The 15,321-nt window shown below is 42.7% G+C and overlaps 1 protein-coding gene across 2 annotated transcripts in view; it reads left to right on the top strand.

Annotated features, from left to right (window-relative positions):
• The window catches only part of npas1 (neuronal PAS domain protein 1), a 64,099-nt gene that overhangs the window by 36,505 nt on the left and 12,273 nt on the right, over positions 1–15,321 (top strand). For both annotated transcript variants that reach the window (XM_056374903.1, XM_056374904.1), the window contains 2 exons: positions 11,717–11,784; positions 13,850–13,939. In XM_056374903.1, the coding sequence (XP_056230878.1) occupies positions 11,717–11,784; positions 13,850–13,939 (158 nt within the window). The remainder of the gene's footprint in view (positions 1–11,716; positions 11,785–13,849; positions 13,940–15,321) is intronic.

Genomic DNA, 15,321 nt, shown 5'->3' with positions numbered 1-15,321 from the left:
GCCTCGGGATACATGCAAATTTTTCACTTAGGTTGAAACATTGTCAGCTTGTGCGGATGCATCTTTGCCCCTGGTGAATTTGCGTCTAATCGCATCTTTCCATTGATGCAATCAAGGCCATCACTGCAATTTGTTCTGCATTCTGTTGGAACAAACAATTAGTTTGAAACAGGACACTGAAGTCAATGTCCTAAGGTGCTTCCTCTGAGAATTTGAGGTTTCACATTAAAAACTTTGAGTCCAGTATACTTTAGATTCAATATACTTGCATTTTATTGATTAATCAAAGAAAGGAATTATACTGCTAATTTCCACCACATTTTCCTTCCTGGCAGCCTGGAGAGGGCTGGAAACTGTTTTTAGAACTTTATGTTGGGTAATAAGATTTAAATATTAGTGAATAATTGCATAAAACATGACAATCCCAATAATAAAAATTTGAGGACCTTTGTTGCTATCTGGTCAAACTTTTCTTGGGGTGAATAAGACTTGGACTCATGACCTTAGTAGTTTTAAATTCTTGGCTCTGGTATGAAATAATTGTTTAAACCTTCATGAATTTGTTAGATTTTTAGTAACTATGCAGACTGAAATGAAAAATGCCTGTGATGGATAATTTCTCTGCTGATGATTCCCGCCTATAAGAAAATTACACAGCAGAGATAAATGTGCTGATTTATGTTGTCAGTGGACACAAACCACTGAAATCCACGTTTCAACTCAGATCTCTCTTTCAATCCTCAGCAGTCTGATATGCCCACTTACTCCCACCCACAGAGACACCACACGCCACAAAAATTCAGTTGGGACCAGGACAATTATCTAGTACTCTATTAGCGACCATAATTACTGCTGCTGTATATGTGTGCACACGTCACAAACCTGTAAACATACATGTGCATATACTCATAAGAAGACTCTCCATAGGCTAGTGTGAGTATGAATAGAGTGTATGTGATGTGTGTGTGTGTATGTATGTTTGAGTTTGTGTGTGTGAGAAAGAGACGGAGATAGATGATACACAAAGAGGGAGGAAACTATTGGTGCGATTTGTAATTACAGAAATTAACTATATAACGAGGACAGTGTAATTATACAGCCTGTCTAATTGCTACTATTACTGAGGGGAAATGATGCAGCTACAGTACAATTAGAGGTGTGTGTTTGTGTATGTGTGTGTGCATGTTTGTGTATGTTTGTGTGTGTGTGTGTGTATGTCTGTGTGTGTGTTCATGCCTGATCTTGTCTAATTTGAAAAAATTTGACCAAAAAAAACCCAAAAAACAGTGATGTTAATGGCATGTTTGTGTGTGACTTGTGTGGCTTGCCTTACCACAATATTCACCACACAGTCCTGCTAGGATAAAATGGGTTTGATAGTATAATAAGTTGGGCTGAGTATCAATAGTGGTGCCAATGCTGTACGTAAGTTTAAGCACTGACACCAAAACAATGTTTTTCTCAAAATCCTCAAAGGGGCACTCCCCTGATTTTACACGTAAAGGTCAGTTTATTGTTTTCACCTATTGAAAACAGTTGCATAACATCTGCTGCTGGGATTGGAGACTACAGATTTATAACTGAAAGCCTGAGTTACATACTGTTGGTGTGAAGTTTGAAAGACATGGCATTTACCAGACATATTCTCTGATGAAAAGATGATATCGGTTGCACCGTGGGAAATGTAGGATCCAGTGTTTTCAGAGCTTAGGGGAGTATAAAGAATACTGCTGCTATTTAATTTAATTTGATTTAATGTAAACTATTTAATAACCCTTTAATTTGAGGAATATATACATGTTTTTCTTTTTTACAAAGAATGCCAAACTTCTAATGCATCACTTGTTAAAAGTGTCTTAACACAGGAAACCATACAAGTATTATAAATGTTATGATAAAAGAATAGCTAGACTGAAGTAGTCTCCCACTTCTGTACTAAATGGTAATTCAAGCAGGTTTTGGCAATCAGTGTCTTCATACTGGAGTGACAGTGACAAAATTCAGTTTACTCAAAAAAATTGTTATTATCCATTATCAAAAAATGCTGAGTGTCCTGTCATTGGGGACGTTTGTTCCACAATTCAAACTAACAGTTTTCAATATTCAATGTTACATGTTCTTGATGGTACTTAGAAACTACTGAAGTGTCTACTATCCAGTGTTGCACATTCTGAATGTCTGAGTGATATCCACACACTGGCACGTGTTATACACAGCTGTGGCCTTGACTGTGCTCTACACATAGCAAATTGTTTTGCCTCAGTGTTCCAGGCTTTCCTTGGCCTTGATAATACATAACCCTCTCTTTAGAAAAGTAGGTGTGCAAGTAGCTGTGCTGTCCTGTGCATGAACTGGAGGTGTGGTAGAGAGACAGATGCGAGGTATATGCTGCTTCTCGTACAAATGTGGACCATAACTGTAAATATATAGAACCCTGCAGTAGCTGTGCGAAGGTCATGGAAAATTGTGAGGCATTTCACAAACCGTGAATCGCAACACATGCCAGCTATGGACGGTATTAGAGTCTGAATTATCTTCAACATTTCTTCCACCGGGTCGGGATCTGATATGTGTGTATTTTATTAAATGTTTGGAGATTTTTACAAGCAGGTCACACAGTCGCAGCAGAGCCAAGGCTGAAAATGCGATGCTAATTTGGACATAAGTTTGAACAAGTCTACCCACAATGCATTGGCAGGGTTTTAAGTATGATGCATGACTTTAATTCCGTTAGTGGAATGTGGTCAGAGATCCAGCTGAAAGGGAGAGGAGGACGGAGAGGAGGGGAAGGGACAAATGTAGAAGGAATAAAGGGAGAAAAGACGAGTGGAAGGAGGAAGGAGAGGAGTGTGGAGGGAGGAGGGTGGGGGGAAGGTTGCATTCGTCCACGCTCCCTGTTTTCCGAGGGTTTTTGGACGGGCGAGGGGCAGCGGAGAGGGAACGAAGGTGGAGGGTGGAGGAGAGGAGAGGGATGGAGTGAAGGGGAGGAGCCGGTGTGGCTTTTGTCTGCTTCCCACGTTTCAAAGCCAGTCTTGAAAAATGAATAGACAGAGGAAAATCAATTGCATGACCTTCACAGAGAGAAAGAGAGAGAGAGAGAGATTGAGAGAGCAGGAGGGGGGGGGGCAGATTATGGAAGGAAGGAACAAACGAAAAGGAAAGGCTGAAGGGAGGAAAAGTAAAATGACCCATGATGTTCATTCCCATTTGGTGTGTGTGTGTGTACCTATTTGCACAGCGCATTCAAGGACCGAACCTTTTTATTTGAAATCATTTATATTTCAAAACCTCTCTATATTGAGTAAATTTTGCTTTGGGGGGAACTGGTTCATTTTTTTTCTATTTTCCCTGCCTTTTATTTATTTTGCAATCTTTTTAATTGAACTTTTCCAACACATGCACTCGTCACAATACGACACTAATCACAGCTAAACACAAAACAAAGCAACAGAAAAAAAAACTGAGGGTGGGGGTAGAGGTTCAGGGAACCTACACTTAATGTTTGGGTGCAAACTTTTGTTCAAAGTAGGAGACAAAAGGCTTTCAGACTTGAAAATGTTTCTTCACTGAAACCCATTAACAGTGTAATGGTGGTTTGGCAGATTTCCAGTGACTCAACACTACCCGTTGTGCCAATAATGACACAAAGGCTATGGCATCACACTGCGTACCTGTAAGTGCAAGGAGTCCAGGAGCTATTCCAAATAATGTGATTCTTGTCTAGAGTGTATCTCCTTAGATATTAGAAAGTGTTTCAAAGATTGGTTCGATTGGATCGACCAGAGTGTTTCAAGATTTGGGAAGGTCCAAAACACACGTCATCCTGATGACCTTATCTATCTATCTTTGCTTATCTGCTTCTGCTGAAATGTAGTGTATGTATTACCTTAAACTGCAGTAAACCATGTGTAATGCATATGATTGTTGAATGAATTCTTGACACTGCAGACTGCTGTCAGAAATTTCAGTCTCAAAGTCCTAAGCCCACTGCTCCAAAATGCGACTCAAAGAAACGGAGACCATTCCTTCAATCGAACTGTAGAGTTTTATCAGACCTTGCTGCAGAGGGTCCCAGTCTAGAAATTCCTCACCATATTATATGTAATTACACACCTGGAGAAATGGAAGTAGAAAATTGGCATCGAGTGTGAAACGCCATACTGTTGTGTCATTTTTTTCAGAAGGGATGAAATTATTGTCTTGATAGAGATCCCTTACACTCCTTAATCCCTTCCTGAACCACAATTGGAAGGAAGAGTCTAGGAGAGGTGGTGGGAATAGAGCATTGGCTATAATAGGCAGCACATGTTTATACTGGAAGTGAGATCTTAACTGAGACCATATAATAATCACAATGGGGTTTGTCAGGTTTTTCTTGCTAAGAGGTAGTGGTGCGCAGAGCATAGATGTTAAAGACGGCGGATTATACAAAGCCTGCTCGATCTCAGCTCATATACTGGTCCATTATTGTGGTAAAATTACAATACCCAAGTTTGTGTAGCAATGCCAAGCACCCATCTGCCTTCTGTCTCTCCAGATATGATTTCCTAATCCTTGGGATGGATTTGCTCCAGATAAAAGATGCGATGCCTTTATCCAGTACTTTAAGGAAAGATTTTGTGATAAATCTCTGCCTTCTTAAAGGGTAATTCAGTTTTTTTTTGACCAGACTCTTAATTTCATGGCTTTGGCTATCATTTCTACTGGCTGTGATAACATTGTACTCAACACACTAATTGAGATTTGGGAACAGCATGTTTGAATATTAATGTTACTGTCACCTTTGTTTCCTTTAAACAAACCTTATGATAATAATAGAATAAGATTTGTTCAAAGAGTAACACCAGGCTGAAACTTGTTTCACTGCCCTCTCGTCTTGAAAGGTTGAAGTGTGTTTTACCTCTGACCATCACTCTTGGGTGTGGTTGGGGCTTGTAAGAAGTGAGCTCTATTGCACTGGTGACCACACCCAACAGTGATGTCACAGTGTACTGACACGCCCTGAAGTACACGTCTACATCACTGTGAAGTTGCTCTTAAAAACCTGTAAATCATCTGCTTGTCTTGTGGAGCCTGACAAGTGTTGGATTTTTGAGGCAAATATCAATAATGATATTTGAGAATTTGAAAAAGCTATATAAACATATTGGGCCGTATTCCTTTTTTACTTTGAAATCCCTCCTTTTTAATTTCCTTAATAAAATAAACAAACATATATTTGGCATTTACTGCGCTGAAATTAGTTCATACCCATTTATCTGTGATAAGATATTATCTATAATCAATAATCCGCCATACTGATATATAACTTGGTGAGTATAATCTCACCATAGTGGATAGAACCTTTGAATATAATAATAAAAGTTGTTATTATCTTAAAGTTCAAGTTTCCACAGTTTATGCATTTTAAATGAATCAGCCTACTTTATTATGGATACATTTTTTTGTAAGAATTTACATTTAAATAAAATTTTTGGTTGCATAAATTCGCTCTCCACTAATCTGTAGCAACTCAACCTTTACCAAGTGCAGGACAGCAGCTGGAGAGCCCCTCAGTCTTTTATAAGGTACAGTACAATGACAACTCACTGCCAGCAACAGGGCCAGCTGAAGTGTTTTACTGTCTGTGTTAGTGAGGTCAAACACACCTCTCTCCTCCCCAGCGTTGGTGACATTGACTTTCATTCCGCCTCGACTCGACTCACTCCCTCCCTCTCTCTCTCTCTCTCTCTCTCTCTCTCTGTCTCCCTCTCCCTCTCTCTCCCCCTCTTCTCCTTTCTTTCACTGCCTTCGTGTCCCTCACCTCACTTCTGTCTCCCCCACCTCTTTTCGCGTTCTCCCTGCGTCTGCCTCCCCTTTAATTCACAGCGTTTAAAGCAGCCGGGGCTTTTAAGGGAAGTTAATTGCACTCAAATTATGTTCGACCGCAAAAGGAGCGAGGGATCGACGGAGGAGAGACGGAGAGAGATAGAGGAGAGATGGAGGGAAGGAGGGAGGGATGGATGTCAGAGTGAGAAGATAATTGCGCCACAGAAGGACGCCGCGATTAGGGTCACTCTTTGTCTCTCTGTCTGTCGAACAGCCCAAACGTCACATTTGGATGGTAGTAAACAACTTGGCAGGTGATCGGGCTCTTGTTTTGAAAGGGTGAAACTATGGTGGCAGAGCCAAACTTGAGAGACAAAGACGGATAAGAAGACAGAGAGAGAGAGAGAGAGAGAGAGAGAGAGGGGGGATTCACTGCGTCTGTTATCTGTTTGGTTCCCATGGTAACATCTTAACCTGGTTAAAAAGGTTGACACTGTGGGGGAGGAAAGGAAGATGGCATGTATGTGCATGTGTGTGTATGTCTACGTGCTTGTAGGTAGGGGGACATTTGGGTGTGTGTTCATGTATGTGTGGCCATTACTCATGGACTTAACTGGGACTAAATTATGTATTAGACAGAGGTATAATGAAAATCATTCAAATGAAATTTCTATCTTTTCTTCTCGTGGAGCGCTGGGGAGACCCTGAGAATTGACCTGCGAGTCAGACTATAATTAACATGTCCGATCGCAGCCCGTCCCATTCTGTCTCCTATTCCCACAATGAAATTAAACCATGCAGCAGCAGAGTCCTGGAAAGCTAATGAAATGGGAGTGTGACAGAAAGGAACAATCAAAGATCTCAGGTGCACACACACAGGTCTGCATCCAGGTCTGTACACAGACGTAGGTACTGTTACATGCCTGTACACAAGCAGAGGTGCAAAAGGTAAATTTATATTCACATAAACCATTTTAAAGCATAATTACAACTTATTACAGCTTGTCTCTTATTTCTTGGGTTTCTCCACTAACACTGTACTCACTAAAGTAATTGCTGAGATCTGGGAACATGGCAACAAAGCAAAAACAAAGTCAGCCGGGGTAAAGAATGAGTCATCAGATAATCAGACAGGTTGTAAACAAGCCAACAGACTATCTAATCCACTTTGTGTGGAGGTAAAAAGCAAAAGTGAGCAAAGTTTAGATTTTAGTCCAACTTCTGCACCAGTCCAGACCGTATTTGGACTGTGTGACAGTGTGCATGAACTAACTTTGAAACAACAGACAGCTGCACAAGGAGCATTTAGTAGCAGCGTGTCAAGTTACCTTTGAACCCCTAAACTTAATGCACTTTGTGTTGAAAGGGCTTGAATTGGCAGTTGTGTTGTGAGTTGGCACTTTAATTGAGTATACAGTATTTTATTTAAAATGATATATGCTGAAAAACAGAGCCTGAAGAACAAAAGTAACTGTCCAAATACTTGCTGTCAGGACTGTATTTCTTGGTTCTTCCAGTTTCTAATGAATGAAGGTACTCATAGTGCATTTACTGTAAATCTTGGGCTCAATATGTCCTGCTGTTCTTGCTCAAACAAGCTGCAAGAGGCCAAAATGCACTTTCTGAGTTTCTGACCACTAGTAGCGCTATGGAGAGATGTTTTTTGCAGTATGTATGTGTGCAAAACATTTACACAGGATATTACACATGTGATGCCATAACACATTCCTGCTGCTGTTTTCACATTGCTACACTGATCAACAGTCGGTGGTGTTATGAATGGAGCTTTGGCAATATGTCTGCAAAGGCAGCGAAGTAGAAAGCTGCAAGTTGGCAAACATGGATGTAAACAAACTTATTCATAAAATTGGCTTTGCATTTTTTTTTTTCATGAGGAAGGACATGCTTTCAACACTGTGTGCAAAGGGTCAGGTTTGAAGAGTGATGAACTGTTTTATCATTTTCTTCTTTTCTTATCCAAATAAGCCAGGCTGACCTGGGTGTTGGTTTAAAACCTATATGATTGTCTAACTGCTTGTGTTGAACTTAAGTGATAACGGAGCAATGACCTTGGTGACTACAGTGACACTTTTACCCACTGGAATGATGACCAAAACATTATCAACATTTTGCGTTTCAACTCCAAAAACTTTTATATAATCTGCACATTGTTGTGTCGATGTTGCTGTATTCCCAAGACTCTGCAGTGAACTTAGTCAGGACAAAGTTATGTTAAAATTATCCTTTAAATGTTAAATTATCCTTTTCTTTTCACCCACTAAATAAATTTATAATTAAGCCAAGATTGTACAGGAGTGAAAGAAAATAAGGATAAAGAACAGAATCATGCAAGGCCCTCACTCTCTCATGCACATACGCACACATAGAAGTAGGGGTTCACAGCACTACTACAGAAGGATCTTTGTTCTCAGGGTGAGATACCAACACCGCTGTGAGACTCTCTCTCTTCAGATGTGCACACGTTCGTGCATGCGTCCACACACACAAACATGCACACACACCAGGTCCAGTGTTTTGGTTTCCTGGCCGCCCTATTGTACCCTGGCAGTCTTTAATAAATGGTCCTCTGTGTATTTGTGTGTGTGTGTGTGGTGTGTGTGTGTGTGTGTGTGTGTGTGTGTGTGTGTGTGTGTGTCTGTGTGTGTCTGTGTGCATAGACTCATCCATCAGCCCTCCTGGCCTCATGTCACATCCAGCGTTTCCTTCGCCCCGCTGACACTACTCAGCACTACTGATCACCCACCATCACCTTCACTCCTCCAGGGATCTGTGGCATGAAACTCAGGACACACACACACACACACACACACACACACACACACACACACACACACACACACACACTATTGCTTTTGGTTCTTGCAGCAATCACAAACTAACATCACTATGTGTGCGTATGTGTGTATCCTTTCATTCATTCTCATATGGTCATGATGGGGGTTGCTTCCTCCAGACTCCTCAGTGATGCAGCTCCATCGTAGCCCCACAAGGGAGCCTGACAGGCAGGCAGAGAGCGAGATGGGCTCCCCATCCCCCTCCAGGCAGCGACTGGCTAGGCTGAAGGGTCCCAGCACCAGACCCCCTTTCATAGCCCTGAATGGACTTGCCTTATTTATATTCACACTCTGTCACACAGGGGGACCCCAATCTCACAATGCCACTGTGGCTTTGTCCGGCAACTCTGTGTGTGTGTGTGTGTGTGTGTGTGTGTGTGTGTGTGTGTGTGTGTGTGTGTGCGTGCGTGTGCGCGCGGGTATTTGTGTTGTTTAATCGGAGGGCATGTTGCCGCTGTGTAGTCGGTACATGAGAATTCATTGCTGTGTGTATTCCTAAAGTCTGTGTGTGTGTGTCTGTGTGTGTGTGTGTGTGTCTATTGCTCTAATGGAATGCCTCCCTCTTCTATTCACCGAACCCACATCACAAGCAGGCAGCTGGGCGATGTGTGTGTGTGTGTGTGTGTGTGTGTGTGTGTGTGGTGTGTGTGTGTGTGTGTGTGTGTGGGTTCCGACCCTCCCTCTGTGTTCAGTTGTAACCCAGAGCAGCGCTTTCATTTTCCTGTCATAACGTGTATTGATTTCCCTCAGCCTTGCAGCGACACACACACACACACACACACACACACACACAGATATCCGATAATCCTTAAAGTCATGCATGCAGACTCACACACATGCACACATTCATGTGCTCTTGTACAACCACACACACAAACAGAGTTTGTCTCTGCCGGATAGGGAACATTGTGTTCAAAAGCAGTGTTGTTGGAGTGAGATTGGTGATCACATATGGTCCGCACTTTTGCAGTCACACACTTGCAGGTGCACACACACCATCACATACTGTTTTTGACATAAAACAGTAAATACGGCTGATTGCTAAATTAATCTTCCACATCACTGCAGCCCCTCATGCCTGCGTTTGCTTTGGAGAAAACGATCACTCTCGCCTTCCTTAGTGTTTTCTCATTTTCCCTGCCGTACCCTCTCTGCTCCTCTCGTACCTATCTTCACCCCCCACCCCCACTCCTTACCTAACCACCTCCAACTCTATTTGGATTGTAATTGCCTTGGTAAACAGCTCCACTTTGGCACTGAAGCAGCTCTGATAGCTTGTGTTTGGGATGCATTAAGAGTGGCGATGCAGACACTATGAGTGTGTGTGTGTGTGTGTGTGTGTGTGTGTGTGTGAGTGTTTGTGGGTTTGTTTGCGTGTCTGGTGGTGATTGAGCGGTGTGCGTCACATAGCACCCCTCCCTATGTTCAGTTGTTTTAGACACACAACCGTTTGGGTCGATTCTTCTGTTTGTCAGACGTGATTGGTTCAAGTTTCAAGTTTAGATCTAGTGACGTCACATAGATGCAGCATTATTACAAAACCTCACTAAGGAATGAGTCACAGTTACAGATCATTTTTTACAATTATCACTATTATCACGTGGCTGTTTCGACCCATTCTGAAAGTGGAAGGATGACCTAGAGGTTATTAATATCACTTTCCTGGTCCCTACAACTCACTGTAACTGTCTACAGAGTTTCAATATGCAGTTAATTTGGAGGTTGTTTTTTTTTTTTTTTACCTCTCGTAGTTATTTCCTTATCCAGAAAAATGAGCTGAAGTGTCAGATGGAACAAACCCCACATTTTACCTGATTGATACAAGATTTTTTCTTTCACTTTCCACTCTAAATGGAAGGATACAAGTTTTTCTTGTGGCATTTTATGCTTCTGTTACTGAGCTGACAATTGATGGATGAGAGACAATGATGTTTTATCTAACTGTGAGAGAAATTAGTGGTTTCTACAGATTGTGCTACTTTTACAGATACTATCTGAAATCTGTTCTTAAAATGCCTCAAAATGTGTGTCTCACTGGCAGGAGTGACCAGGGAGCTTGAAACGGTCCTTTCACTGAGGTTATATTGGACCATTACTCTCAAAGCTTTCCAACATGGAAGTTTGTCAGTATTACTGGCTTTCATCATGCAAGACATCTGGGCGTGTCTCAATAGGAAAAACACAGGTGTAAATAATAAAATTAATGATGGCTGGATTCCATTGGCTGCTTCAGTTTCGGGCTCCTGGTATTGTACATGCTGGCTCACTGTCACACTGTCATGTCTGGGACACCTGACTAGAACAGAACCAGTGTTCATGTTATTAGTAATGTCATTGGCCCTGTTCAGACCTGGCATTAACATCCGTCTCGGGTGATCCCATCACAAGTAGACAGCTGTAAGTTCAGGTGTGAACGCACCCAAGACAGATTGAGGACGCATTTGAGATGCAATCACTCAGGCCACATTCAGCAGTGGTCTGGACCACATGTGTCCACATTCTTTTAGCAGTGTGAACGCAAATGTGACCACCTACTCAACTGACTTCCCCTGCCACAGCCTAATTAGTCCCACCACAGTTTCATCATGAACCGGAAATATTTTGCTATTTCAAATGACTAAAACCTTATTTCATTGCAGAGCTGTGCGCCGTGCATTGACTCAGCCAGCCCCTCCTTGCCCCGCTCTCTGCCTCTCTCTCTCTCTCTCTCTCCCACACACACACAAACACATTGACAACAGACCGGTCTGTTATATCTGACTGGCTTAAAACAACAACACATACGTGTTTATTTGCATATAGAAAGGGGAAGTGAGATCCGATCACAAGTGGTCACTTGAGACGCATTCTAATGCCAGGTGTGAACTGCACTGACGCACATAGAGCTGACCACTTGTGATCAGATCACCTGAGACGCTGGTTAATGCCAGGTGTGAACACAGCCAAAATGTCTCCTGTGAAAAGGACCAAATCAGCTTCATAGTCAAAATATCAACATTTAACATTGATGTCGTTCAGTATCTGATGAGTGTTTGTCTTTTTTCTCTCTGCAGTAAGACGATCATCTCATTCTCTGGCTACTGACATGTTTGAGCAGCACCTAGGGGCGCACCTACTGCAGGTAATGACCACAGCATCCACACCCCGATTATTCCTCCTTATTGATTTTAATGATGTTGTGTGACTGCATGTGTGTATATGATGTATTTGACATGAATTTCCCTTCACAGGTTGTCCAGTGGGGTTTTATATGGTTTATTTATTTTGAGAAGTAGTTTAAAATCTATATGTGGTTTTCATGGTCAGCTGGGCTTTACAGTTTATGTATGGAAACTTTTGTTTGTCAGAATGGATCACAAAGTCAGTTCTGTCAAGTATTTTCCTTGACACACAAGCACATTTGTCTCGTAAGTGATTGCATTGTGCTACAGTTTGTCGGTGCTGTGCGATCACAGATTGTATCAGCTCAAGCCTTCCCTCCCTCCGTCGATATGAGACTTACATTTCCAAGCAAACTCCTAACACATTGCACACACATAGACAGACAGACACACACACACACACACAAACGCACACGTCTCATAAACCTCAGATGCTCGGACGATATCGTTGGCTGCCAAAGAATGCCTCCCTTTTGCGCTGACAGATGAATGGAGCCTGAGGGGGATTCTGGGGCAGGAGGGCTGCAGGGATGACGAAATGCAGGATGTAGAGACAAAGACTCAGAGGAAGTGTGATGAAGGTAAAACCACAGATTGTACTTTAGACTAGGAGGAGGCTGAGGGAGGAAAAACAGTTAGGAGAGCAACCAGAGGAGAGAGAGGGATAAAGAAAAACTTGGAGGGATTAAGTAGGAAACAGGTAGGAGTGGGAACTGGTAGAAGGAGGGAAAAAAAAAAGGATGAGGGAGCAGAAGCTGAAAATTTCGAAGTGAGAGGGTTGTGGTAAAACAAAGAATCGTTACATATGTCTGCTCTCCTCCGGCATTTTAAAGTGGAAGGGAGGCTCAGGGAACGGCGCTGATAGAAATCAAATTAACGCTCCAGAAAAACTGTATGATTCTTCCCTCCCAGTCGTCCTCCCGCCGTAATAGCCTGATAATTGCACTTTAGTTCTCCGACATTCAGGCGGCTGGTTTCTCCTCGCCACGACACACGACACCCCACACCCAGGCCACACATTTGCATACTGGATGTGTCAGTTGCATAAATTACCACTGCCACTTTAAGCGCTGGGCCGCCAAAATAGCAATCATTCTTCTAGAGCAAAGTGGCCCTGGTCTCAGTGTGTATGTGTGTGTGTGTGTGTGTTTGTGTGTGAGGCTGAGGCTGTGTCGGCTCACTCCTGAATGCTTGTTATGACGATTAATATTATTCTCTGAAGCAGTCCTCCCTAATGGGCTGGCTGTATACCTTTCTCTTCTCATTAGAATCGCTGCAGAATGTAATGACTCTGGTCATGTCTGTGTTTATGTCTGTACGAGTGTCCGGGTGTGTGTTTCTGTGTGTGTGTATGTGTGTGTGTGTGTGTGTGTGTTGTGTGTGTGTGTGTGTGTGTTTCCGTGTGTGTGGGGCCGGAGATACAGGGCAAAGCTTTGGCTCAAGTTTATTACAGCTGATTGAAACAGCTCTGGTCTATAAGCTCAGTTTCTCATGGATCCTTGCTCCATTTGTTCATGTATACTTGTGTATGTGTTTGTCTTAATGTCTGACTCCGTGTGTGTGTGTGTGCGCGCGCGTGTGCGTGTGCGCACACGTGGCATTTTTGTCTCTGCTGCTTTCTCTGTGTTTAGTAATGCAGCTCTTGTTGACAGCTGTTGTGTGTAGCTGCAGCTTGCATCTATGGGAGTTGCTTCATGTCTGTTCACATTTATGCATGCGTGTGTGTGAGCGCGTGTGTGAGTGTGTGTTTGTGTGTTTGTGTGTTTGTGTGTGTGAGTGTGTGTGTGTGTGTGTGTGAGTGAGGGCGCTTGTGAATTGAGAGAAGAGAGGAAAGGAGGCCGAGGGGTGACAGGTTGTTTGTTCTCTAGCTCATTTTAATTTGTTCGATACACACTAATTGCTCTAATTTGTCTGTCTTGTTTCTGTTTGCCTTTATGTGTATGCGTGTGGGGGTGTGTGTGTTTATCCGTGGGTGTGGTGTGTGTGTGTGTGTGTGTCTGTGTGTGTGTGTTTTTATGTGCACAGTCTCTGGATGGCTTTGTGTTTGTGGTCAGCCAGGAGGGACGGTTCCTCTACATCTCAGAGACAGTTTCTATCTACCTGGGACTCTCACAGGTAAGACAGCCTCATCACACGCACACACACACACACACACACACACACACTAGAATAAGCCTTTATATACAAGTGCATTTGCACACATGTGCCTATCTTCTGCTTACGCTTTCATATCCCCTCCCATGAGTGTGTGTGTGTTTGTGTGTGTGTGTGAATATCTTTGACTGCACTCTTCGCGCTCATCTCTGGAGTGCAACTCTCACGGGGGCAATGCTACTCTGTCTCTCTCTCTCTCTCTCTCTCTCCCTACCTCACTCTGCCGCCCTCTCTCCCTCTCCAGGTGCTCACCTCTGTTGATTGCCTCTGGCCTCTTGTACTGTGAATGTTAAGTCCTGCCATTTTGCCCAGATGCATAAATAATAACAGTAATTACTGGCCCAGCAATCAAAGTGTCGCCCCAGCGCGCTGGGCCTGTCTAGGGGAACAAATCGATAGGCATCTTAAAAGCCACATTGATTGTAGGGAGGGGGAAAAACACCAAGGGGGATGGGAAGATAGATAGAGACAGCCGGAGAGAGAAAGAGAGGGGGAGGAAAAGGAGGAGAGGTGTGATAAGAAGGGGATGTTTCGAAGTAAGAAGAAGCAGTACAGCAGAGAGAGAGAGAAAGAGAGAAGTTGGAGCTGCAATAACGGAACTAATTCAGTATTTTTTTTAAATGTGGAAATTTGCTGTGATTGAGGGTCTACTCTTGACAACATTAAAGGATAAGTTTGGATATATCCACTCCTCTGTATTAGTACAATACTAACATGCCATATGCACATTGAAAAAGTAATTAGTCACCGTGATCATCCCCCCTCGTCTACACTGGCTGTGACGCAGTCCCTTCCTGACATTACTGCGCCGTAAGAGATGGGGAACAAAAAAAAAACACGGTCCTCGTTTTGTTTTTTAAAAAAAATGCATATAAATGAAGAGCAGACAAATCAGGTTGGTGTCTTCCAAAGTTAAAGACTTTAGTATGAAATAACTCTAATGTATGAATATAATATTGGCAGTGCTTTCTTGCCGAGCCATGGCAGAGGGTCACTTCCTGGCAGCCACAGTTAAGTTTGTTTCCAGGACAAGACGCAGACATTATGTGACTACAAGGACCGAGTGAACTTGAGTCGTCTAACTTAGACTCATGAAGCCTCATAATATTTTCAGCTGCATTTTTGCACAGACTAAGGGATATAATAAAGACTAATTTACACTTGACACAATGGATTATCACGAGCCCGCCATAGATACCTACACAAGATTTAAAGTTGCACCATGCATTTCTACCATTGATGGTACCGATGCAACACCAGATTGATATATTGTACATGCATGTATTATACAGGCCACATGGTTCCGTAATTATATACCCACAGTCACTTTGTCTCATTACTGG

Source organism: Seriola aureovittata, chromosome 4, assembly GCF_021018895.1.
Source record: "Seriola aureovittata isolate HTS-2021-v1 ecotype China chromosome 4, ASM2101889v1, whole genome shotgun sequence".
In the NCBI taxonomy this organism is placed as follows: Eukaryota; Metazoa; Chordata; class Actinopteri; order Carangiformes; family Carangidae; genus Seriola; species Seriola aureovittata.
This window is presented reverse-complemented; position numbering and strand designations above follow the sequence as displayed.